The 26,562-nt window shown below is 44.2% G+C and overlaps 2 protein-coding genes across 3 annotated transcripts in view; one reads left to right on the top strand and one right to left on the bottom strand.

The window, feature by feature from the left end:
• The window catches only part of Nim1k (NIM1 serine/threonine protein kinase), a 47,224-nt gene extending 45,162 nt beyond the window's left edge, over positions 1 to 2,062 (top strand). The window contains exon 4 of the mRNA XM_050152767.1: positions 1,252 to 2,062. Coding sequence (XP_050008724.1) covers positions 1,252 to 2,001 — 750 coding nt within the window. The 3' untranslated portion in view covers positions 2,002 to 2,062. The remainder of the gene's footprint in view (positions 1 to 1,251) is intronic.
• A 4,615-nt stretch (positions 2,063 to 6,677) lies between these two features.
• Hmgcs1 (3-hydroxy-3-methylglutaryl-CoA synthase 1) lies at positions 6,678 to 25,629 on the bottom strand. Of its 2 annotated transcripts, XM_050152791.1 has the most exons (11): positions 25,505 to 25,621; positions 20,506 to 20,564; positions 14,442 to 14,899; positions 13,883 to 14,008; positions 13,024 to 13,188; positions 11,559 to 11,724; positions 10,701 to 10,871; positions 10,097 to 10,203; positions 9,432 to 9,557; positions 9,096 to 9,259; positions 6,678 to 8,382 (listed from the first exon to the last, which is right to left on the bottom strand). In XM_050152791.1, the coding sequence occupies exons 3-11, from the start codon at positions 14,887 to 14,889 to the stop codon at positions 8,293 to 8,295; spliced, it is 1,563 nt and encodes a 520-aa protein (XP_050008748.1). In that variant the 5' UTR covers positions 14,890 to 14,899; positions 20,506 to 20,564; positions 25,505 to 25,621; the 3' UTR covers positions 6,678 to 8,292. The 2 variants fall into 2 exon arrangements, with proteins under 2 accessions (XP_050008748.1, XP_050008747.1); XM_050152790.1 differs by lacking the exon at positions 20,506 to 20,564 and having other exon boundaries at positions 25,505 to 25,629.
• Between the last annotated feature and the right edge of the window lie 933 nt (positions 25,630 to 26,562).

Here is a 26,562-nt window from a genome sequence, read left to right as displayed (position 1 = left end):
TTTGTGACACACACTACCTGACTTCTCCGAGAACTGTTTCTTCTGTGTGCTCGCTCGGGCCCCACCGTACTGCTGGGCACATAGCGGGAACTTGTGTACGTAACTACCCGCTGCCAGGTAGGAGAGCACCAGGCACTCCAGGAGATGGTGCAGACACGGGTCCACAGAAGCCCTGTGTCCTGCCGTTGCTCCCTGCAGTCTGGCCTCTGAAAAGAGAAAGGCTGAAGGGCAGTCATAGATGTCACTGGATTTGTGTGCAAAGACCACGCTGATGGGGCTGGAGAGATGGCTCAGAGGTTAAGAGCACTGGCTGCTCTTCCGGAGGTCCTGAGTTCAATTCCCAGCAACCACATGGTGGCTCACAACCATCTGTAATAAGTTCTGGTGCCCTCTTCTGGCCTGCAGGCATACATGGAGGCTGAACACTGTGTACATAATAAATAAATAAATCTTTAAAAAAAAAAAAAAAAAAAGACCACGCTGAGCATCCAGCGTTGTAATGGTCCTCACAGCAAGCAGCCTTCTGAGGCGCGCACCAGCATCGCACTTTGTGAAGAAGTGCGGTTCGTTTGACACGCTGATGGAATTGAATGTAAATTTGACCAGTTCTAGCTTGCAAAGCCTGTTTTGTTACCCCCAAGGACTCATTGGGACAAATGACATTAAACCTTTACCCAAGCCTTTAAAATAAAATAGGTCAAAGTTCCCAAGACTATTGCCTGAACTTAGAGTGTAAGGGCAGGCAGGGACACGTACTGACAACACATAGCAAGAAACCTGCCAAATTCAACCCCCTCCTTTTGGCTAAATTATATGAGCCCACCCAAAGGAGTATGACCAGGAGGATGGAGCAGGCTCCAAGACTTCCTGACTCTTGATCTCAGTCAAGGGAAAACTGAGAAAAGCCAGGTAAGACCTCCAAAAGGAAGGCTCATTATTTGATTGTGTCTCAGAATTGTGCAGTTGCATAAGAGCCAGGTCTTTTGTTCTGGCACGAACTCCAGAGTCTGCATGGCACAAATTCCAGTAGCCACCGCACAGAAGACTCAAACCTTTGGTCTACTTTTGGGGGTAAAGGCATTACACTGGGTTAAAGGTTGTGTTAGTTTCCTAATATGATTTAAGTTGTTCCTATTGAATTTCTGTGTCTATGCCAGCACCGTCACCCACTTCTCTGTTGCAGAAAAACGGATCTGTTTTCTATTTTGCCATTTACCTTAAAATTGACCGTCTCCCATGTTTCCTTCACAGCATGAAAACCAAATTATTCACAGAGATCTGAAAGCGGAGAATGTGTTCTATACCAGCAGCACATGTGTGAAGGTGGGAGATTTTGGATTCAGCACCGTAAGTAAAAAAGGCGAAATGCTGAACACCTTCTGTGGGTCTCCACCCTACGCCGCACCCGAACTTTTCCGAGATGAACACTACGTTGGTGTTTACGTGGATATCTGGGCCTTGGGTGTCCTTCTGTACTTCATGGTGACAGGTACGATGCCATTTCGAGCAGAAACGGTGGCCAAACTAAAGAAGAGCATCCTCGAGGGTACCTACAGCATCCCCCAGCACGTGTCAGAGCCCTGCCACCGGCTCATCCGAGGAGTCCTTCAGCCCGTACCCACAGAGAGGTATGGGATCAGCTACATCATGAACAACGAGTGGATGCGAGGGGTGCCGTACCCCACCCCTTTGGAACCTTTTCAACTGGACCCTAAACATTTGTCGGAAACCAGCACCCTCAAAGAAGAAGAAAGTGAGGTGAAGAGCACTTTAGAACACTTGGGGATTACAGACGAGCATATCCGGAATAACCAAGGTAGAGATGCTCGGAGCTCCATCACAGGGGTCTACAGGATCATCTTACATCGCGTGCAAAGAAAAAAGGCTTTGGAAAGTGTGCCAATCATGATACTACCAGAACCTAAAGAAAGGGACCTAAAGAAAGGCTCCCGGATCTACAGAGGCATAAGACACACATCTAAGTTCTGTTCAATTTTATAAATGATATCAGACAGCTGGCAACTAACCACAAGTTTCTGCTTTTAACTTTTCTCATAGACAACTTGGAAACGTTTTTGTAATTTTTAAATAAAATTCAAATTTGAGATATGCATACCGCCCCCGCCTCAACCAGAATCTCTTAGCCTAGATTCTGACTTGCCTCGACATCTTTGTCTTGTCGTACTTGAGTATTCTCTCATTTAGTGGAGAGACGTTACGTATTTAGGGCTGGGTGCCAGGCACCGTTTAAGGTGCCGAGGAGATAGCAGAGACAGTCCCCTTCTCCTGCGTGTAGGAAGACAGATATCCTTGCTAGCCGCTATTTTTGTTTTTAGAGGAAAATGACAGCTAGAGGGAGATGCCATGCCGACTCCCGCAGGATTGCCTAATTCTAGAAGCATGCTGCTTTGGATTAGACCTTTAAGGAGGGCCACCTGAGTTGGAAGACAGTGTGAGAACCAAAGGAGTAGCCACAGTGACTTGGAAAAGGCGGAGATTGTGCCTACTAGCCAGGGATATAAATTAGATTCCTCCAAACAGGACCAGTGACAAAGGCTTTCACATGGTTTATTTGGAGAGAGATCCCACAGCAGAGTAGCAACAGACAGAAGAAACAGCAACAGACAACTCAGAGACATTATCAAAGCTGGCCAGTGGCATAGGTGACTGCCATTCAGTCCCGGGGGTCTTGAGAGGCATCGTGTGTATCACATCTCAAGGGGCTGCCCAAGGTATGAAAGGGGAAAGACTTATCAGCCCTCGTTCACCGTTGGGCAAGGGTAGTCAATGACATCACCTACCCTCACATTTCCAGAAAGTGCTGGGTGAGCACCAAGGGATTTCTTTGTCCTTCTCAGGCCTCTGCATCAGAAAAACCTTAGAGAAGGCAGGAAATGGCCACAGCAGTGGCTTGAGGCAGTGTGCTGTCAAACAGGGTCTCTGTGAAGCCTTCCATCTTGCGTGGAAAGGGTTGCTAGCCTCGGTGGCGGTGGCTGGAGGAAGCACTAGGGCAGGGAGGACCTGACGTGGTACACAGAAGCTAACATGGCCTTTCTGGACACCCCTCTCCACATCAGTCCCTCTGTTAAATAGATTCCTTGGAGCGGGTGGTACCTGGAAGGACTCAACCCAGCGAGTTATCAGAGCCGTAACAATGGCTCTCAAACTCCAGCCACCAGGATTACTTAGTTTGTTTTACCAGACCAGCAGGTTCCCCCTCCAGGCCTTTAGATTCAGTGACTCCTTGGGTGGACAAGAGCCTTAACAACCAGTGACTTGAAAGTTTGCTATTCTTTCTAACAACCTAGGCTGAAGTGGATGAGTTGTTTGGGGTCCTAAACAAACCCCAACAAAGAGGATGGTTTCACTGAGACTCCAGTAAGGACTCGTGTGAACTGGAATCTATGACTACATTGACTGTGGCTATTCCTTGACACACTATTAGGAGATATGACTGCTTAAACAACATCCCAGGTGAAGCTGATGCTATTAGTCAGGGGCCAGGCTTTGAGGCTCTCTGAGCTACCATCATTGCTGTGGCCAATCTGGAGGCTCTAACTGGACTCTCACCTGCTTCTCCCATCAGCTACCCTGATTTTTCCTCACCTTTGACCAACATTTGTGCGTGACCCAAACTGTCATCATGAAAGGGTTCGAGTCCTTGCTTGCCCTACCCTTGGTAGACCATAATTGCCGCCATTGCCTGCTCACTACCATCGTTGACTCCAGTAGTAACACACCAGCATCTTCAGGGTTCCCAACACCTTCTTTAGTTCCTTATTACACTTAGGGTCAAGTATCTTCATTAGGATAGCACTTCCATTCTTACCCTGCGAGCCCACTGGCATGGGCAGCCGAAACGATCACGTTAGTCATAGATCCAATTCACAAGAGCCGTTTCATTAGGGTTGCTAGTGAAAACATCCCCCTTACCCCCTGGGAACCCAGACTGTTCATCTACTTCAGCCTAGGTTGTTGGAAGGAATACAAAACCTTCAAGTCACCGATTGTGAAATTAGTCTACCTTCCTTCCAGCCTGATTCCCACACCCGTGATTTTAAAACAGTAAGGGACATGGAAGCCATTATTAAAGCATGCACACCGATCGCTGGAAAACAGCAGACCAATAATGCAGGTTACACATATAGCTGGGCCTTAGGCCACTTGGGTTCTGTTTGCAGCATTCAGGGCTATGGTAATGCAAGGGGGTTCTGTAGTCCTTGATACAGTGTTGAATGAGATAAAAATCAAGTGTGCTCTAGGACAGTGGTTCTAGCCTGTGGGTCGTGACTCCTTGAAGGGGGGGGGAAGCAATGATCCTTTCACAAGGGTTGCCTAGCACCATCGGAAAACATAGATATTTACATTAAGATTGTTAACAGTAGCAAAAGTAATTATGAAGGAGCAAGGAGAATAATTTTATGATTGGGGATCACTGCAGCACGGGGAACTGTATTAAAGGGTCCCAGCACTCGGAAGGTTGAGCACCTCTGCTCTAGGACCTAGCATGATTATTTGGATGACACACTGCAGGCGAGAGATGCAGAGCCGTAGACCGAGTGGGCATCAATTCCAGTGAAGATGAATTGCTGCTATACTCACGCAGTTGGCTCTGAGGATCTGGTAATGCCCAGATCACAACCTGGTGGCTCTGCTTGCTTGCCACCCAGTGCATTTTGGACGGCCTTAGTGAAGGCACCATCCTTGGGATGTTTGTTCAGTCTTGCATAACGAATCCAAATATTTATACCTCCAGGAGTTTCTCAGAATTTCAATAGTGCGCTAGGGTGGCTCCACCATAGCCACCCATCTGCTGTTTGCCACAGTCACAGTCCAAACCTCATGGCCGCGTGGAGGAATACCAAGATCAGCTTAGATGCCCCTCCCAAGTCCTAGGTAAATGTTGTCACGATGAACACTCCCACAGCCCATCTTATAGTCCCCACTCCACCTTTTCTAACACTTGCGTGTCTGCCCAAATTGACAGTACGTATTAACCAGCTTCTGCTGTTATTTTCTACTTTGGCTGTGTTTAGACTTCACTTTGGTTCTTGGTTCAACAATGGAAACATGAGGACAGGCTCTGGAAGCAGAAAGTCATTACACAGGCATGATTTAGAAGTCCTGGCAGCGTCTCTGGACAAGGAGCTGTCCTTGTCCACCAGAAGACACCTGTTTTGCAACCTTCCCCACTGCACTGACTTCATTTGAAGGTCCCCGTCTTCCTGTCAAACCCTGACTTTCATAAAGGGGAAAGGTAACAACCAGCCTTCTCCCACCCTCAGATGCTGTAGTTTCCTTCTGTAGCAAGAGATGAGGTTCCCCTTACATATTCTTTTAAAGACACTCTGACTTTTAGTATGCCTTTAATTGGTGGTTGACCGACTTGGGGCTACCATTTGTTTCCCAGGCTTCTTAAGTAGGTAGTAAAAGCTGGCCAAACTCAGTCTTTATCTTGGGCCCTCATCTTGTTCAGGTAACCACAGGATCCACCGTTTTGTCTTCCTCCAACACCTACAGATGACAAGCCTTAGTAGTGAACGTTGATCCTACATGTCACGTTTCCATAACCCTGCTTGCCAATACCACGTTCATGTTTTTAGTGTCGCAACAATCCCTTCGCCTGGAGATTCTAGCCAGCCTCTTACTTCTCATGGAAAAGTATGTAGGGACAAGATGCTACAGGAATCCACAAGCTTCAACGCCGGTGAAAAGTGCTTGTTCTGATAAAGGACCTGGCGCCCTGCTTCAGGAAACCACCCGATGAACGTATCTGCAATCCTCTGCGGCATATTACTGCCTTGGTAGAAACCATTTTGAACAAAAAAATCTCAGGTCAGCTCCCTCTTCCTGCAACCAATTACGGACAACAAAAACCAGAGGAACCTTTAAGTTAGAGCTGCTCTTCAAAAGTCTGAAGGAAACTCACTCTGACATTAAGATCAAGTGGTTTCTGCTGGGCACAGTAGCACAAGCCTGCAATCCCAGCACTTAGGAGGTGGGGGCAGGGGAATCAAGAGTTCAAAGCTAGCTTACTAACTTACATGAGACGCTGTCTCAAAGAAAACAGAAGCAATGTAATATAAAATGAAAGATCCCGCTACAATCTTTGCTATACCAATTTCTGTCTCAGTCTTCGGAAGACTCCAGGTAGCAGACAAAAAGACAAACTCTCAGTCAGGTCACATGAGGATCACAAGTAACTTTTCATATCTATTGTGAAGCCCAAACATGAGTATTTGTAAAATTAAAACTCCAGAAACAAACCCCCCCAAAACAACAAAGGAGATTCCCCATAGGACACAGGAAACAGAGTTGTTCTTAGGATTCTAGAACCTGCAAGAAAAGTGACCTAAGAGAAGACTGGACTCAAGGCAGAGTGCTAGGACCGGCCCTGAAAATAAATTATGCGCACTCAATCTAGATCCAAAATGATAACATGAGCTGTACCGTTCTAAAAAAACAACCTGCTGTGTTTGCTAATTCGTAGACTCCTAAAAGGGGAGGCAGAGACCACACATGGGGCACATTTACCTCTGGCGTAAGCAGAGTGTGTTGCTTAAACGGGTTTGGATGTGTCTGAGGAACAAGCAGAAGAGCGGCGAACTGAAGGCTCAGATCTAAAAAGAGCTATCTGCTGACTCCAGGCTCAGAAAAGGAAAGAAGACTCAGATATCTGAAATATTTGCCTAAAACTTTATTTCAAAGGTATTCACCTTGCTGTTAGTAAGGTGTATGGTCAATGCTCCGTGCCAGTATCGCCAGGCTTGCCCATTGCCGGCAATGGACTCTGAGAAAACCCACTTCTTGGCACTCAAACATTAAATTACTTTTCCAAACATACAGAAATCTCAATACTTGCAAAAAGAATGACATGCACTGTTTCCCCACCATCCTTTAAATCTGAACGTACATCATTAATCTATAGCAGTGGATGTTAAAATGAAATCATTTTAACCAATTAAAACTGTACAAATCAAAATTCTACTGGTTAATATTGACAAGAATATATTACAAATGCTACATTACACATTACCTTGCAATCTGAAACATTACACACTTATGTGTTTAGATAACTGAAACTTCACAGAATTGAACAGCAAATAAAGTTTAAAGAATTTAGTTCTGTCCATTAGTTCCAACTATCTCTGTTTTACAGTTTATGAGGCTCATGTCATGTTCAGCACCAACATCACCCAGAGGACGTTCCAAGGGATTTCCTTTTTCATCTCATGTGGTAGTTTTTGTTGTTTTAAAAGTGAAAGTTAAGGGGAAATGTTATGAATTCTACTTTTAGATCTTGAAGTGAATATTCCTTTTGGCTGGTCAGACTATATGAAACTTGTCACTATGTGAAAATGTGGGTTATATTCTTATTTTTATTGGACAGATACAAAAACAAACAAAACACAAAAAATACACAAACTACAAAAGAAAAAAGGTGTCCCGTGAATTTAAGCTGTTGGCCTATAAACTGGACTTGTAACACTGTAACCTAGTAATACCCTGCCTCATTCTTCCTACTTCCCACCTCCTCCTTGCCAGCAGGGTGCTCAGGGTTGCTTCCTCACACCAGCTCCAGTCACCATGAACTGGCTGGAACCAGTTCCCAGGCTGTGTCCACAGTGCTCAGGAGAACCAACCATTTGCTGTGGCAGAGGCCTGCTCAGAGCCAACATCTTTTTGCTCACATGATCACGGCTAACCTTTCTCAATGATGGTTCCTCCAGATTCTAGAACCATTACCCTCTTCAGGATTTACAAACCTTCAAAAAAGATAGTATTTGCCTTGCCATTTTCAAGCATGGTTTATGTGTAACATTTAAATTCCACAATCCGCAACCTAGAAAAGTTTTTCAAAAAAGGTACAGGTACTTTTTTTATTTGTTAAAGTACAAAATTCTTACACATTAAAAAAAAAAACATTTTTTAGAATCGGACACTAGTACCTCCGCTACCGTCGACAGAAGCAGTCAGTTCATGCCGTGTTTGCAAACTAAACTGCATGCATATGAACATCCAGAGAGGTATAGAGTTTTTCAGAGCCCTTTAACATCATTGCAGTACATTCACCATTGGCCAGACCACAACAGGAAACGTGTTAGCAAGTTCAGCAAAGACTTTTCCAAGAACACAACAGTTTTCTAGGCTCTGTGTCAGTTACATTCAGTTACATTATACTTTAAGCAACATGTAATCTTTAAAATTGTCCCCAGACAGCCAATCCTCCAACTGTTTCCATTCCCCATCCCAGCCCCAGGCCACTGTGAAGCCTTCCACCCCACAAAGCTCTTAGTGCTCCCCGTTGCTGATGACAGCTGATTCCGCCTCTGCTGCTGTGGTAGGGAGTCTTGGCACTTTCTTAGCAGGGCTTGGAATATGCTAAAATGAAAAGAAAACAGTTGTTGGCTTTTGTAACTTTTTCACTATCAATCATAGGACTCATTAAATTACCTACAGAGAGCCTACTAAAGGACAAATTCAGAGGCTGACGCTGACACTCACATTCTATACAGCTTTCCAAGGAGAAGCCCAACACCCAAGACAGACCTTACAGTGAGATGACTGCCATTACTCATGGAACGAGAGGAGGGCCTCCCAAGACTGCGCTTGCTATAACATCTACTCGCAACTCAGACACTAGCTTGAGGTGCCGCCCACCTGGTTTAACAGCAAGATTACACGCTCACCAGAGGAGCTGTAAGGAATAGAACTAGTGATTCCACTGGCTTTACCACTTACTGCTCTAATCCTGACTTCTCGGGGCCTCACTCTGGAGTTAGTATCATTTGTAAACATCACAGAGGTTAGTGTAAGGTTTCCGAGGGCTATAAAATGAATGTAAGCAGCGTGCCTCACACACAACAGGAATTTGGACCACAGCTATCGCCGTCACTTCTGAAAGCCTCAGAGAAGTACGAGAGGCTCAGCACCCTCCTCCATATTGCTCCACAGCTGGAGTCGGCACAGCTGGCCTCGGAACCCTGACTCCCCCTGCTTTACTGATATTTCTCTAAGTCGCGGTATCTGTTAGGGCTCCGAATCCCAGACACACGGGAGTGAAAAGAAGAGGACCAACGATGCGGGTGACTGACCTCTGTTGCTGTGTTTGAATGTACAAGTCCCACTCCTTCCTCCAAATTGTGGCCATTGGTGGAGGGGCGCCGCGCGTAAGTTCTTCTGTGCTTTTCATCCACCCTGACTAGGTACCACGTTCCTTCAAAGAGTGAATCTATCGAACACTGGGGAATATAGTTGGCTGAAGAGAAAGCAGGACACCGAGTTACTCACGATATGACCCATCTGGCTACACTCAACAGAGTTTTCATCTTCCTCTGCAGCTTTCACTGACGTCACACCAGCACTCCCGAGCCTTGTGTGCCCTGTTCCCCGTGACTGTACACAGTCAGCCTACAAACACACAAGCTTACCTAAGTGGTGTGTGTCCTCCCTCAGCTTCATGTTTTCAGCAAAGACATCCGGCGCCACACAAGTTCTTGAGTCGAGCCTTGATTTTAGATCACATAAACTTGCTGTTATTTTGTCAAGAGCGGATCCTAAAGGAGCAAGTAAGTTCAACATTAGAAGACAGAGTAGCATGTCTCCAACAAAGTTAAAAAAATGTTGCCAAATGCAAATAACTTCTTGTCTCTTAACAACTACTGGCTATTGTCTAGTTAAAATATAGATCTATCTTGACACAACTTCCTACCACCTCCGGCTAGATGTTATTTAGCATCAGCAAGTCTACAAGTTAAGTAACACCTGGCATTTGAAACTATAAGTATTAACTTGTCTATAGTTAATCCTCAGTATAATTTTCAATGATGCCAGGTTTTCCTAAGTTTTTCCTCAGTATTTTTCCTCCTCCTTTCTCAAGGAAAGCACAAACGTTTGCTTCAATACAGTCAAAACCACAGGGAAAATACGGTCTATTAGTCATATTAAGGCAGATTGGTAGGGTAGAGAGTACAAATTTATGTGGCAAGAAGATATGAAATTGAGAATGGAATGATCGATCAGAGTGACTAGTGAAGCCATCTGACCTCAGCGGGTTGGCTGGCAATGTGCCCTTGCTGAAAGACCCAGCACTTACCTGGGGTGGCATCTTGCGTGACTTTAAGGGAGTACAAAGTGGCAGCCAAGCCAGACCCATAAGAGAACACTCCGATCCTCTTCCCTGCCAACTGCTGAGGCGAGTACCTGTGTGAGGGACAAAAGGGCAAACTTAACAGATACAAATGACATCTTGTCAGGAGCCACACAAGCAGTACAGAGCTAAACACAAGCTCTAACTTAAAGCTCCTTTGGTTTGTTTTTCTGGTACATGGTCCCCCCAACAGGCTGGGCTTGCACTAACAATCTTCCTGCCTCCACCTCCTGTGTGTTGGGATTACAGGTGAGTGCCACCATTCCGTGCTTCGTTTAATGTTCCTGTAGATCTAGGAGTGGTAATACTGCACTAAGGAGTCTGACCTGAGGATTTAGTATTAGAGTACTACTCCAAACAAAAGCTTACGTCTTTTAGGAAATGATGGGGCTTAGTGAAATTACTGAACCACACATAAATCCTCATCATTAAGGACTTGTGGTTCAACTGCAGCCTGAACCTGTATACCTCCAACAGTAGATGGCAGCCGAGCAGACCTGAAGATAAGAGCAGTCAGAAGAGGAGCCAGGGAACCGCAGTTTCTACTTACTGTGCCAGAACAGAAGCGAGGGACCCATACACAGAAGACGTGTACATATTCCCATTCTGATTTGATACGAGCAGAGACGCCTTTGTTTTCTGGTTAAACAGATCAGAACTAGCCTTCATAAATGCCTTCTCCACATCTCTGTCAAAGTATGTATCTTCCAACTTAACATCCCTGGAAGAGCATATTTAAGGAGACAATTATATGGCATCTAAACACCATGCTTTTATTTTATTAGTAGTTGTCCCAATTAATATTCAAATCTATGAACACATAGGATTTTGTTTTGCCACTAATTAAAAGTCAGGGAGCAACAAGGTAATTGTATAAATGATGCTAGCCACTTCTAAGTTCTTTGCCTGACATGGCTATCATCAAGTGAAGACACCTTGATACTGACAGACTAATAGGCTAACAGATTCACTGAAGCTTTGCAGCCACTAAACACATAGTGGAAGTCTTTCAAAGCCAGCCCTGTCTATCAATTTAGCAACCTATGAGACCAAGGAGGAACTGTGTTCATCTTCTGGGCCAGAGACTGTACTCCTTAAGAGTGAATGATCTATACCAGCTCCAAGAATGCCATCAAAAAAGAGATGACAGGAATCAAGCATGAATTACAAGCAAACTGCTATTAGGTGGTCACCGCGACACCCTGGCAGAAAAACTAGAGGGCAGTGCTCTGGAAGGCAAACCTTTGTTAGCCTCCTCCAGCCCCCTGCCTGGAGCTTCTAGCAGCCCCAGACCTGCTCCTGGGTGTAGCAAGCTGCCCTTTTCCTGCCAGAGGGGTTGGGGAGGATCCCAGCAGGGGGAGGGTAACATACAAATAAACATTTAAAATAAGCACAAAACAGCTCTTACCCAAAGGCTTCCAGGCCACTGTAAATACTGTTTTTATCTCTGTTCTGATCATTAAGAAAGTCATTCAGGAACATCCGAGCTAGAGATTTCTGCACCAGTTTACAATATGGCGAGTGAAAGATCATGAAGCCAAAATCATTCAGGGTGAAATCTTTATCGTTTCCCTCTGGAACAGAAGAGCAAGGAAACCATGAAATGCACAGAAGCCAGCTCGACTGTAGGGTGTTTCTGTCTTTACTTACTCACTAATCTTAAGAGCGGAAACAAGTTTTCGTACTGCACTGCAGAGAGCAGAGGGGATGGAGACAGAAGAGCTACTCACCCAGGTCCTTAAACAGCAACCCCAACCTATCTTATGAAACTGCTCAATGGTTTAGAATGTGTAGTTAAACAAGACACTCAGTTACGTAGGACCACATCATTGATTTTCAGCTCTAAGAGTCATAACCTATTAGCACATCAGTTGGTCGGCCTCTTTCTCTAAAGAACAGAAAAATGGCAAGCTGCGTTAATATGCAGCATGGGTCATTTCATGGCACTTCTGCCTCTGTTCAGATATATACACATAAAAACATATACTGTGGGGTTCTAATCAAAAAGCTGAAATATCACTGGCCTATTAAAAACACAATTAAGCCTGATGAAGGAGGACCATGAGTTTGAAGCCAGTCCAGGTTATAAAACCAGACTGTAGCTCATGAAACACTACCTTTAAAGAATGACATTTAACATACACTGTTAAGTATAGTACAAATAGCAAGCATTGTTACATATTTTCTGTAAAACAGTGTATTTTATATACCACTATACAATGATCCTTTTTGTGGCTACTATGTTCCTCAATATTTATCTTGAATTATTTTTTTTATATTTATTTATTTATTTATTTATTTATTTATTTATTTATTATGTATACAATATTCTGTGTGTATGCCTGAAGGCCAGAAGAGGGCGCCAGACCTCTTTACAGATGGTTGTGAGCCACCATGTGGTTGCTGGGAATTGAACTCAGGACCTTTGGAAGAGCAGGCAATGCTCTTAACCACTGAGCCATCTCTCCAGCCCCCATCTTGAATTATTTTTAACCCTCTCTTCTCTAAAATCACACTGTAATAAGAAAAAACTAACTTTTTAGACAGTTGCCTCTGAAAAATAGTTGAAAACTAAAACTTGTTTAAATACTTTTCTCAAAATTAACAAAGTTCAATTTTAGTTTGTAAATGTAATTTACAATGTAATGTAATGTAATTGATAAATCAACTTAAGTTTTAGAAAAATACTTATGTCTTTACCTAAATTACACACTCTCAGAGACTATGGGAAAATGATATTTAGTACACGAAGAAATGGAAAAGATATTAATAACGAAGGCAGTTCACGAAGAAGTTTCTCATTACAGTCACATTACTACTGCTCTGTAGATACCAGAACGTAGTACAAGAAACGGGGTTGGAGGAAAACCGACCTTTCTGCCACTGGGCACGGATCTTCTTGCGGTAGACAGAGTAGCAGCGGTCCAGTGCACTGAGGTAGCACTGTATGGAGAGCTTCCCATCTACTACAGGGTATTCGGACAGCATGTCAGGCTTGTAGAAGTCATAGGCATGCTGCATGTGTGTCCCACGGAGCCCTATAGAACCAAACAGAAGATGCTGATCCACTCCTGCTCCACGATGCCTGCACTGTAGCAGCACACCGCCTTATTCACGCGCTCTTCTCAGTCAGTCAACCCACAGCACTTCAGCATAGGAAGCGCAAGGTGAAGTCAAAATTAAATAAAACCTGGAGCACCACGGGCAGTCCCAAGACTGCTGCAAGTTTCCTAAGCAAATCTACTAAACGATGCGGTTGTCCTGAGGATAAGTGAACCTGTCAATCACTACTCTAAGTTATTTCTTCAACTCTACCTCAGCCCATTTGATTTCTTGGTAGAGGGAGGACAACTCTACCTTTTGGACAAAAGGCACAAAGATAAAGTGATAACACATAAAGCACTTGTCAGTCAATAAACATTCAGCAAGTGGTAGCTTCTACTACTACACTCAAATTCCTCAGAACTTTGTGTCACTGAAACAAGTAAATACAAATAAATTAGCTGAATCCCAGGTATTTAGAAGCCAAAACAGAAGGAGCAAGGCTGCAGGCATCCCTGGGCTACACAGAGAGCTCCAGGTCAGCCTGCAGCATGCAGTGATAACCAGTGTCTCGACATTTAAAAACAAGGGTCTGGGATAAGCTCAGGTGAAGAACGCTTGCCTACCATGCACAAGGCCCAAGGGTCAAGTTCCGCACCACAAAAAAGAAATGTCTTCTCAAATACTCACCTCGTTCAAAAATTAAAGGAGCATTTGGCCCAATTAGCAGAGCCACAGCTCCGACGCCACCTGTAGGTCTGGCATTTCCTGTGGCATAGATAGCAATATCTCCTGCAACTACCAGAGCATACCGTCCTGAAAAAAGTAATGCAGAGTGATCAAAACCACACATGTGAACTCAAAGGTCGGTTATATTTTCCCCAGAATATGCTTTCTTTACACTAGTAAAAGAAGAAAAAAAAAAAAGCAAAGCTTTCTGTCTAAATTTTGAATGGATAATTTTTTTCCTATTACTGCTCCTAAAGAAAACAGTTCACATAAGCTGAAAGTCACAGTCATCTTTCTGAATTATTTGAATTGTTACAGCTAGTACTAGTTAACACACAACACTGTCTAAATAGCCACTGGAGGGCTGGGGACACTATTCAGTGCTAGAGACCCTGAGTTCCATCCTTAACCCTAAACAGAAGAGGTATCAGGTCTACACATCCTCAAGAAGGGCTATGTGCATGTCTATGTGTTTCTGTTTGCTTTTGTCTCTGCTTCAGAATGCAGGCATGGAACATACCATCCCAAGAGCTGGATTCGATCCAGTTCACAGCGTTGAAGACTGCAGCTGTGCCTCCATAGCAGGCATTAGTTGTATCTATTCCTTCTATATCTGTATTCCCAGACTCCTCAAACAGCTGCATCAAATTCGACTTCACTGATTTTGATTTGTCGATGATTGTCTCTGTTCCGACTTCTAGCCGCCCAATGCAATCATAGGACAGGCTATTTCTCTCCATCAGATTCTGAACCACAGTCAGGCAAAGAGAGTTGATGTCTTCCCGATCCGTGCAGAAGCCCATCCTGGCCTGCCCTAGGCCGATGGTATACTTTCCAGCATCTACACCATCGTATTTTTCCAACTCAACTTGATCAACATATTGAGAAGGAAAGTAGATCTCAAGGGCAACAATTCCAACGTCTTTTGGCCAGCAAGCTTCTGCATTCAATGGAAGTGACCCAGGCATGGTGAAAGAGCTGTGCAAAGAAAAAAAGTCCATAGTTTTAGATCTTAGGTTGCTGACTTTTCAGTTTCAAGGCTGCAAAACCAAAACAGATGGTGAGAATTCAAGTCACCTGGATTACTGCAGATTCTCTAAGTTTAGCACATTGTATTGGGGGCAGTCAGTTAAAAATATGCAAAGCAGCAACTTCATGAAAGGAGTATGATTTATTAGCTTAAATTATAGCCTTTTAGAAAGGCTTCCACCTTACTCAACACTGGGTATCTTAAGACTTAAAACATCATTTAAGGGCTGGGATATATATAGTTCAGTGGCAGAGCACTTGCCGAAAGTGTGCAAGACTCTGGGTTCAATCCCTAGCATTTCTCTCTCTCTCTCTCTCTCTCTCTCTCTCTCTCTCTCTCTCTCTCTCTCTCTCACACACACACACACACACACACACACACACACAGGTGAGGGACCCTTCCATAAAATTTTTCAGTAATAAGTAACTATGAAATAAAATGATAACTTAAAAGTATGACTGACAGGCTCTGGAGAGATGGCTTAGCAGTTAAGAGAGTTGAGTCCTTTTCCAGAGGACCTGGCTTTCATTCCTAGCACCCACATAGATGGCTCACAACCTTCAGCAGCCCCAGTTTCAGGGGATCGCTACCCTCTGGCCTCCACTGGGGAGGCAGAAGCACGTGGATCTCTGTGAGTTCAAGGCCGGCCTGGGCTACAAGAGCTAGTTTTAGGACAGGTTCCAAAGCTACAGAGAAACTCTGTCTTAAAAAACCAAAACCAACCAAACCAGCAAACAAACAAAACAACAACAAACAAAAAAATCTTTTTTAAAGTATATGAAGGATCAATCAAAGAGAATATTTATTTCTGACCACTATCAAAAAGTATAAACAAATCAACCATTGTCTAGGTTTACCTACCAAAACAATGACAACAAAAAGCTAGCCCTTCAGACCACTGTCATCTACCCTGGGACTAGTCATTTAACCTAGGTGCCTCAAGGCCTTTAAAAGGTTTAGTCATCAAGAAATGAAAAACCAGTCTGGATGTTTCCAACAGGGTGTGTGTGGAGGACCAAGTTAATAGAAGAACTGGTTACAAGCCTACTGGCTGAGCTGCGGTGACACAAGGCAGGAGCCGTTCTTCAAACCCTACGAGAGCACAGTTCCCATGTTAGGTATGTAATAGCTGGGCAATGCTGATCAAGAGATGGGACTTTTAGTTCTCCACCCATCTAAACATGTAGTTTGCCAAATCAGTTTGCTATCTTCTATAGAATTTGACAACCTACTGCTACTCTACACTAAAAAGGAAAAGTCAAGCCCGCATCACCTGTCCTCTGCCACTCCCAACACTCTGCTTTAACACTAACATAGAATAAGATTATAGGTTAATTATTGAGATCCTAGGGAGATATCTAAAGCAGAGGTTTGGTCCTCAGAACATTAAACATCTTCAGAGAACAAGTCATTAGGCTGTGAATATATTAAAACATAATAGCCGGGCATGGTGGCACACGCCTTTAATCCTAGCACTCAGGAGGCGGGTGGATCTCTGTGAATTTGAGGCTAGTCTGGTCTACAAAGTGAGTTCCAGGTCAGCCAGAGCTACACAGAGAAATCCTATCTCGAAAAACCAAACCAAACCAGAACATAATAAATAAGCACCTAACATCTAGGTTAAAGATTTTACTTTTTTGATAGAATCTTACTCTATAACTTAATCTTCTAGACACAAGACTCTTTTCTTTTTTTTAGGAGGTAGGGTTGAGATAGATCTCACTAAGTGTAGCTTTAGCTAGCCTGAAACTCACTATATAGACCAAGCTGGCTTCAAACCCATAGACAAACATCTGCACCTACCTCTGCCTCCCAAGTAGTACTGGGATCTGGGATCAAAGGCATGTGGCATTTTTTTTTTTTAATTCCCAGAAACAATTTGCTATAGCACACTCTTTACGTCTGGCAGCCATGTAGTCTGGGGAAATTGAATCCCACTGTGATATGATGATATCAGAGGTTATGATCGAAACCAAAAGGACAGAACCAAAGCCTTCTTACTCTTTTACAGTTCTTCAATGGATGCTGTATTATAAATATTCTCTGTAACACAGACAGGGTTCCATGGGAATTACAACTCGATATAAAAAGAATTCAGAAATGGCAGACACAGTGATGGCAACATGAACCTAGCACTTAGAAGGCTGAGCAGGAGGATCACTTGAGCCCAGAAGTTCAAGGACAGCTTGGGCAACATAGTGAGACTGTTACCAAATAAATAAATAGAATGCTAAGCTCTAACTATGAAAACACTGGCAATCTTCCCCCCCCCACACCCCTTTTGGTATGGCATTTGGAGAGATGGTCCTTGGGAGGAGAGGTCATGAGAATGGGGACCTCACGACGGAATCAGTACCCTAGCATTTCTGATTGTGAGCCTAGCCTTTACCAGCTTGGATAGCACCTTTACAAGAAGATACTAGAGAGCTGGTTCAGGTCTGTATTCATGCATTCTGTACCTTCCATGAAGGGCCATGACATCTCCAATCCACAAAAGAGCTTTAAAGAAGTGATCATGTATCTTGAGCTGTACTCCAAAACTTTGCCCAAAAAAAAGAGAAAAAATTGGGGGGCTGGAGAGATGGCTCAGAGGTTAAGAGCACTGGCTGCTCTTTCAAAGGTCCTGAGTTCCATTCCCAGCAACCACATGGTGACTACCATCTATAAGATGATCTGGTGCCCTCTTGTGGCCCGCAGGCACACATGCAGGCAGAACACTGTATACATAATAAATACATCTTTCTAAAAACAAAAATTCTGTTGTTTAATCCCTCCAGATTAAAGTACTATTTGATATGGGGCTAATTTGTGATGATATCTAAGCAGACTAATAGACCTGGGTAACCTCAATTAAATCCAATGCCTTTGAATCTCTTCATTTCTTAGACTTTCATATATCCATTTTACCAAGCAAAGTGTATGTACTACTCAACGGGAAAACAACAACTAAATGTGATAATTTGCCAATTATGTACTTTAAGCTCTAAATTACTGACAATGGTTCAGTGTTCATTACATTAAAAAAAAAGTGTCATTAGCAACAGACACAGAAGCATACATTACATTACAAGGGGATCATTCCAGTGGTAGCCTAAAAAGAAAAGTAAAGTGGTCCTTTTTAAAAAAAGGTTTTGAGACAGGATTTCTCTGTATAGACCCAGCTGTCCTGGAACTCACTTTGTAGACCAGGCTGACCTCTGCCTCCAGGAGTGCTGGGATTAAGGGTGTGTGCCACCACCATCCGGCGGGATAAAAAGGTCCCCACCTTCCTATCTCCTAAATCTTCAGCTCCTTTTCTATGTTTTAAATCAGAAGGAACAAGCTGATTGCAGCTGCTGTCTTCACTTGGTGCTACTACAGAATCTCTCTGCCAATTCTATGGCTGTCTAAAGTTGGTACCCACCTGACTACACTGAGGTTGAGATGAAGACATAAAGGAGCTGCGCATTACTAGGCACAGATTCTAAATTAAGTCCTCCGCATAACATACAGCAAAAGGTTCAAAAATTAGCATTAAGACAAACAGATCAACATACAGGGCCCTGAATTCAATCTCCAGATCCTCAAGGAAAACGTAAACTGAGAAAGAAGCCAGCCCAGACACTATGACAGCATGTAGGTGACCCATCCACGGACTCCCTTCTGAGTGCCCACCGCAGAGGCAGTCGGAGTGACACCCTCACCAGCCTTCTTTCCCTCTTCAAACTGCTTGCGACATGATGAAGACAGTGGGACTTTCTGCCTTGCCTCTGCCTACAGACTTACAAAGCTTTTGGAAATCAAATGAACAAATCCATAACCTCTAAACATTGCAATGTACCTTTCCCACTAGTAAATTTAGTGACAATCTGAGATTATGTTGCTGCTAAATATCAAATCACCTGTCACAAAAGTATAGGTTAGCTCAAACAGACCACAAGGTGTCAAGCTCATGCTTCAGACTATACACACACTGCACATCTATGAACGCTGTCTGATTTGGTCAATATTGTTCATCCTCAGAGATTTCCTAGTGGCAGAGATATTTTCAATGTGTTGTTGGTAAATAGATATCCAATTTGAAATACAGCAGCTCTAATGGGGGTAGGGGAACCAACCAAGCAACCAGACAACACCCAGCTAACAGTATGACACAGCAGAGAAAAAGTGATCGCTTGGTGACATTTAGAAAAGCAGAAAGTGGTATTTAGAAGAACAGAAAGTTGATCTAACTTCCAGCATAAAGGTTATAGTTGGGTAATAGGCCAGAATAGACAGAATAGGCCAGAAACAATTGAATTGTAGTGTCTGACTCCTTATCCTGCCAGGGGATGAGATATTTTGGTTAATTCATGGTGATTCCTAAAACACAGTGATTTTCTAAACAGAACTTTGAAAACCTAACAGTTAAGACATTCTCTCACATAGCTTAAATTGTTGATAATAAATTATCTTTCACGGCGTGAAACTTGCAATTTAAAAAAACTGGCAGCAAGTGAAGATTCTTTATTTCTAATAAAAATACAAATATTTCCCCTTTCAATCTCAATTTTAAAAGGAGGCAAAAAGTACATACATGCCTACCACAAAAAATGGGAAACCACAAGTTTTCCAACAGCCACCACCCTCTGAAAACAGTCCTCTGCCCTCTAAAGGGACCACACCTCTCTGGGGGACAAAAGATGCTACATGCCTTAACAAAGTCGGGCAAGAAATCTTGTATACTTGTGATACTTTCTAGACCTTTCGCTAGGGGTAAGAAGTGCACTCCCCTCCCCCTGTGAATAGTAAAGGAGAGAGAACAAAGAAGAAAGAAGTGGGGAGGAGGAAAGCAGAGGACTGGAGCTCTGGCGCCTTGGGCTATCATGAGTCTCCTGGCTGAGCTCTCTGCAGCCACTCCCTGCTGGCCCACACCTGACAGTTTTTAGCTCCTGCAGATTCTCCAGCTCTTCCTTTACTGCTTAGGGTCAGCATCTTTTTCCTGTGAGACTGTGTGGCGCTGCAATAGTCTAAACACTGCGGCCGCTGTCTGTTCTCACCCAGAGCACTATAGGTGCACACTGCAATGTCAAACTACTGAAATCTCAGCATTTGGAAGGCCAAGGCAGAACTGAGTCAGATACCAAATAAGATCCTGCCTCAAACTAACAAATGGCAAATAAATAAATAAATACATGCATACACTGTTGGCAGGCATGCCTACCTGTGACTATTTCAGATTAAGTTTATTACCTATATTTTTCATGTTATAAGCAGACACTAACTTTTAAATACAAAATTAGAAAGTCTCCAGAGGGATTTATAACAGTAACTAAATTTTCCAGGTAACATACAATCCTAAGAATAGTTTTAGGAATACAGGTCTCAAGGCATGGTGGTACGTGCCTTAAATCCCATTGCTTGGGAGGGAGAAGCAGGCAGATCGACAAGTTCCAGCCAGGTGACATAGTGAAAGAAAGGAGAGGGAGGGAGAAGAAAAGATTTGGCACAAGAAACTGTCATTAGTTCTAAGATTAAAAATTACACCCCTCCCACTAGAGAAAACACCTTCCTTAAAACATGACTGGCGCCATACCTGTGCGAAGGACAGAGAACTGCAGTCTCCAGGTCGCTCACTGGTTCCTCCTTCGGGCACTACAAGTTTCAAAGGAGAACTTCTTTTAAAGTCATAAAGCACTGCACAAATCAACGACTTCAATTCAAAGAGCATTAAAGCAAGAATTTCCTTATTTAATTATATTATGCAAAAAGACGGTTCAACGCATGCTTAGAAAAAGACGGCACTTTGAGCCCTTATGGCGGCAGCCTTACGGCTCTGCTGAGGAGCCAACATCGCAGCATCACTCAGACTGCGGACTCTGCTGCGAGAGTAGCGGTCTCCTCATGAACATGCGCTACTAAGAACTGAGATTAAAGAAAAAGAAGTAAACTCTACGGGGCTAGCAAGCTTCTAGAATAAAGAGGCCTACAGTTTCAGCTTATTGGCACTAAAGGAGCTTCAGCAATAATTTGTATCTTTTTAATCTCAATTTCCTCACCCGTAAAATCAAGGTACCCGCCCCCACCAGCTCACTCTGAAGGGCTTTTTGAGAAGATGAAACATGGAACTGCTTGGTAAGATCAGGCACCAACACTCCAAGGGAGGCAAATGCTCACAACACTGAGCTACTACAGCTCCAGAATAAGCAAACCTTGAATTTGTAAGAAAAGAGAATATTACATTCCAAAGGGGGAAAGCCTTTGAGTACAGCATTGTACATACACTTTCAGGAAATAGCTTATCTTTTATTCCTTATTGTCTCAAATTATGCTGTGTTATCTGTAAACTAAGGAGGCCAAGTCAAGACATTTCTCAGTAGCGTAGAAAATACCATTCCTTCCCCATGTTGAGGTGCAACAACTTACTAACTTCTTGAAGCTGTGGCTAATCTGCAGCAAAGGCATTTCCCCTGAAACACTACTATGCACCTTTTCCACTTGTTTATTTTCAGAGTGCTGGGATCAAACTAGGGCCTCCCTTCTGCCAGTCAAGTATTAGCCACACCCTCAGTCCTCTTCCTACTTTAATTAAACTGGGGAGGGAAATAGGAGGAGGGTGGAGAAAGACACACATAGAGAACCTGAGCACATTAATGCAGAGAAGGAATAGTGGGAACATAAAGTCTGTATGATTCTCACAAGAGAGGAACGGCATCCGGGAGACGACCCCACCAGAGAGGCATAAGCTTTAGATTCTATTCTAAGTTGCTGGCAGGGCGCAGTTCTGCATCTTTGATCGGAAAAACTTGAAGGCTAGGTGCACCAAAGTCCAAGTTTTCCAATGCTGATATGATGCCGCGTGTAGAAACCTCACCTAAACTCCTGCGACAGGTCAGTCAAAATGCTTGCAACACTACGAACGCCATAAATTCAGACTCGGTGTGTAAGGTGTATGTGAAACATTCATTTTACCTTTGGACTTGGGTCTTATCTACAAAATCAATCTCTCCCTTCCTTACACAAACACACACAAACACACAAGCGTGCAAGTGTTTCAAAACATGAAGTTTACTTCCAGACTCAAGCATTTCTGATAAAAGGATACACAGCCCATAGTGACAAAATCTAAAGTTATCAGACTCTAACATCTTTACGGAGCAGATAAGAGGAATCAACAGGGATGATCAAGAAGCAGTTAAAAGAGCTGCAAGCAGCCACACACACCACAACAAAGGCTTGGAGACTCACAAATCATGGTACAGGCAGTCTGAATTTGGCCAAGACTAATAGAACTTGCTGCATTTACTCAACAGAATTTCTCCTTTTAGCTCATTCACCAGCCTTGATTCAAACAAGTCCTCAGATAAACTACTCTAGTAAACACTGGTCCCTGAATAACTGTAAGGAGTTGTTTGTTGATCTCTTGCATCACTGGAGAGAAAACCAGGCTATTGGAATGTTCATTTTTCTTTAGGAGGCTATAACCAAAAATTGTTAGTCTTTACCCTCATCTGTACAATTGTACCTAGATCTCCAAGTAAAACACACACAGCCCTGACTCTCCCACAACTACTGGTCTGCCAATCAGAGAGTCTAGTCCCATTTGTGTATCTACTGTATGTATGTGTGTGTGTTCATGCGCCATGGCTTGTGTATGAGTCAAAGGACAACTCCCCATGATGGCTTCTTTCCTTCTACCTCCATGTCCTGGGGACTGAACTCAGGTCATTTAGACTTGGCGGTGGTGGGGAGGAGGCAGAAATCTTTAATAAATAAATGAATATTATAAAATAAAAAAAAGACAGTGTCAAGTGCTCACTTGTTGGAAACAGGACATGGGACGGGGCTTGGGAGCCTCTATTCATCCTTCAAGGCTCTCTTCTAAGCTCTCTTTTCTAGAAAACTTTCCTAGGTAAATTACGGAGTTTTCTAATCAAGGACCTGTATTCCTATCCAGATGCATCATTCACAGTTCAGTCTGTATAGCCTATGCCACTGAAATATTAGTTATGAGGAGATGGACAGTCTAGTTTGATTCTTTTTGGTTTATTGGTTGATTGATTTCTCAAGACAGGGTCTCTGTGTAGATTAGTTGTCCTAGAACTCAGTATGTAGCCCAGGCTGGCCTCAAACTTGCAGAGATTCAAGCTATCTTAGCTCTGCTTCAACAAGTACTGAAATTAAAGGTATGAACCATGCCCAGCTTATCTGATTGATCTGACCATTTGTAGAGACTTTAGAGTAAAGAGTACTTAAAAGATTGGCTGAATTTGGTGCTATAACAATTCTAGAGCATTTTTTTTAAAGATTTAAGTACCCGAGTACCCATCACCAGGAAGTTTTTGTTATTACTTCTGAGATAAGTTAAGGTTATAGAGCCAAACATTGTTTAGGAGTTTACAGAAGTTGATTCTTACTCACTACTGTTTAAAGCAAAGGATGGGTTTGCATCATTCCCAGATCCTAATCTGAACAAAGTCAAAAAAGGAAGTTTGCCCCCTCTTCTACTCATTAACACATGAACCAACACATACCCACAAACCCTGCAAAGAGTGAGCTTTGAAAGGTTACTTTCTTTCTCTTTATTGTTCAGTTGACAGACACTAAGGGAACATTAACAAGTGCCAAACAATAGGCTGAACAGATGAAGATTCTAGTGCTAACATGAAGCCATTAATTAGGTAACATGTTTCTCAACCTTTTTAATTTCAAAGTGACACAGCTGTCTACTATATGGCTTTCTAAGCCCTAAATCAAGTGGTGAGGTTGTGTTCCCTTTCCAAATGAAACTATCATCACATTTGACCTCTTTGGAGTACATAAATGTAAAAAGGTGTATATTCTGATACAGAGTTCAGCATGTCCTTCAACCACACCTACAGTTCTGCTGGATACTGAACGCTACAGCCAGGTATTAAACCATTCTAGAAGACCCAGAAAACCCATGTTCCATCAATGTCTTGGATTCTACGTTTCTTCTGACGGCAATGCAGCTAAAACCTCAGTTTAAAGATAATCAAAAACAATTCCATCAGATGACATGTATAAACAATCAGAAGAGGCATTTATGAAAGACAAAAATTAAATGCAAGGCCCAGATGACACGGACTTCAGTGACTTCAAACATAAATCTTTATACTCCCTCTTCCCCAGCTTTTCCAAGCCTTCTGAGAACTGCAATTGCAGAAGACACCAGAATTGCACTACAGGAAATATCTGCTAATTTAGGAAATACCTACAAAGGATAGGCACAAAGAAAAGGCAGTCTCTCCTTTTCATGGGACAGGTTATCCTTGCTCTCCATCTCCATGCCAAAAAAAAAAAAAAAATGGCTGAAACGTAAAAGTCTGATCAAAGAACACAAACTGCTCAGAAGTCTCAGCCTGCAAAAAAACACTTGTGGATACCTTTGGAGACTTTTAGTCTGTCTCCAATCTGATGGAATCCGTACAATACAAATTTAAACTGCTTGGGAGGAAAAAAATCTGTAACTATGAGTAGTTAGGTGTGCTGTTAGCATGCCTTGCTTCTCACGATTCATCCCTAAAATACAGCAAATGTTGGCAGCCATCAGAAGGGGCTAACCATTTCGCTCCTGGGTAGGCCAGATCACCAGCAGAGGGAGGGGTGGCAGCAGAGGTGGGTAGTTGAAGGCAGTCAGAGATGGCCCGAGGCCAAGGCCACAGGGGCGAGCTTGGCAAAAAGGACAAGTAGGTGCCTCCTGCCACCTACTCCCCAATTCCCTCCTTCAGAATGTCGCAAAGCAATTCTTTCTCTACCAGGGATCAAAGAAGGTCACGTTTTCAAAGATTCCCATACACTTGGCTTTGAAATTTCCTTCACTTAACCCTAAGTCTATCTGTGTGACAGGTTCTGTGGGCCCAGGACCATCACATCCTCACAACACTTAAGGCTGGTTGTTATTAAATATCGTGGAGATATTAACGGGGGTGGGTGGGGAGAAAGAGGTGGAGGGAGAAGGGACTCGAGCTCACTCATTATTTTAAGCAAGCCACATACCAAAGATGTCCAGAGCATCAGTCTTTGGCTAGGTCTAAATCACAGGTGTGATTCTGTGCACCCGAATTGGGCAAAAGTAACGCTCCCCACTTCCTCTCATCAATGGTGTACGTGGAGGGAGGACACACCCCCTGCCAATCTACTAGTCTGCATCTGAGCCTGGGCTTCCCCATCCCTTTGGGGTCCACCATTAACCGGAGGAACGCTGACAGCCCAGCTCCCTTCTCAACCCCTGCTGATGCCCCACTTCGGTGGTCACAGCTACCTCAGAGGCGACTCCGACTTCTGACTATGTCATCAGAACACCCGGTCCTCAACGCTCTTTGCCTTCTCTCGGAGCCCCGCCAGCCCACAGAGAAGTCCGGGTCCCCTTGTCCGCCCCGGCTCCCCGGCTCGCGAGCTCCCGCACAAGCCCACTCCCGGCGCCCCGTCCTCCGGGACCGGGTCGACACCTTCACCCTGACCGGAGCAGAGCGCTGTGCCTTCCGGCCTAGTCAAGGACATCGCCTCCTCCCCGTGTACGCCGCCCGCGGCGCTTAGGCCGCCGGCTGTCCCGTCCCGCGCGGGACACTCACCCAAACGCGACCGGACCCCGGCTGAAGAAAGGAGCAACCCACGGAGGACAGTGCACGGCGCCTCCCGCCCTCAGCAGCTTTATAGCCACCGACCCACCCGACTCCGGCACCGCCGGGAGGCGGCAGGGGGCGGGACAGCGGCTCCCACAGCCAATCCCGGCGCGCAGAGTCGCTCAGCAGCGCCCGCCCCTCGGGCCGCTTTCTGCCAATGGGAAGGAAATGAGAGGCGGTGACTCGCTAGGGTTTTCCCTCGCGGAGGGAAGGGCGGGGGAAGGGGCGGGGACAAAGTCGGAGGACCGGGGAAGTGGGGTGAGACGGTGACGTAGGGTGGCCCGAGAACGTGCCTGCCAATGGCTGGGCGGCGAGAGCCGGCGAGAGCCAACGGGAGCGGAGTGAGAGGCTCTCTGACCAATTGAAGGTCAGTGAGAGGAGCTAGGGACCAATGGCGACTCCGCGTCCCACTGCTGGGGCGAGATGGTCAAGTGTGGGAGGTGAGCTGGTCCCGGCTTGGGAGGCTGTCAGGTTGCCTAGCAACCACAGCAATGCTTCTCCTGTAAAATATTTGAAGTACTTGATTTGAATTCAGTCTCGATGTTTTTCAGTTTCCAGAGCAGCAAAGTGAGCCTGCATCACAAGTTAAAGCACACGACTGACTTCACCCTGAATTTCTAAATTTGTAAGTATTCTAAATACCCAATTTAAAACTGCCCCAGTTCCTAAAGAAATTGCTATTGAGACAGTTCTTCCTGAGTCAACCTAAAATATGCTATTTTAGGGATTAGGCGTCAGTGAGAATGATGCAAGTCTTGCCGAGAAGGGAAGCTGATCCAGTTCAGTGACTTTTTGGGGGGCTTAGGGGAGGCAGGCACCTGGCCCAGTGCTCATTGTATCGCCTGAGCCGTGGTAGCTACCAAATAAAACATTTTTTTCAGTGACGAAAAGGGTACCATAATTCTCATCATAGTGAATTGCAGGATAAAGACCATCTCACTCTCTCAGAAAACAGAAGTTCAAACACGACAAATGCTCTCAGAGAGACCCAGAAGAATGACCAGTTT

Source organism: Alexandromys fortis, unplaced genomic scaffold (assembly GCF_014885135.2).
Source record: "Alexandromys fortis isolate MF-2015 unplaced genomic scaffold, M_Fortis_MF-2015_v1.1 scaffold_73, whole genome shotgun sequence".
In the NCBI taxonomy this organism is placed as follows: Eukaryota; Metazoa; Chordata; class Mammalia; order Rodentia; family Cricetidae; genus Alexandromys; species Alexandromys fortis.
This window is presented reverse-complemented; position numbering and strand designations above follow the sequence as displayed.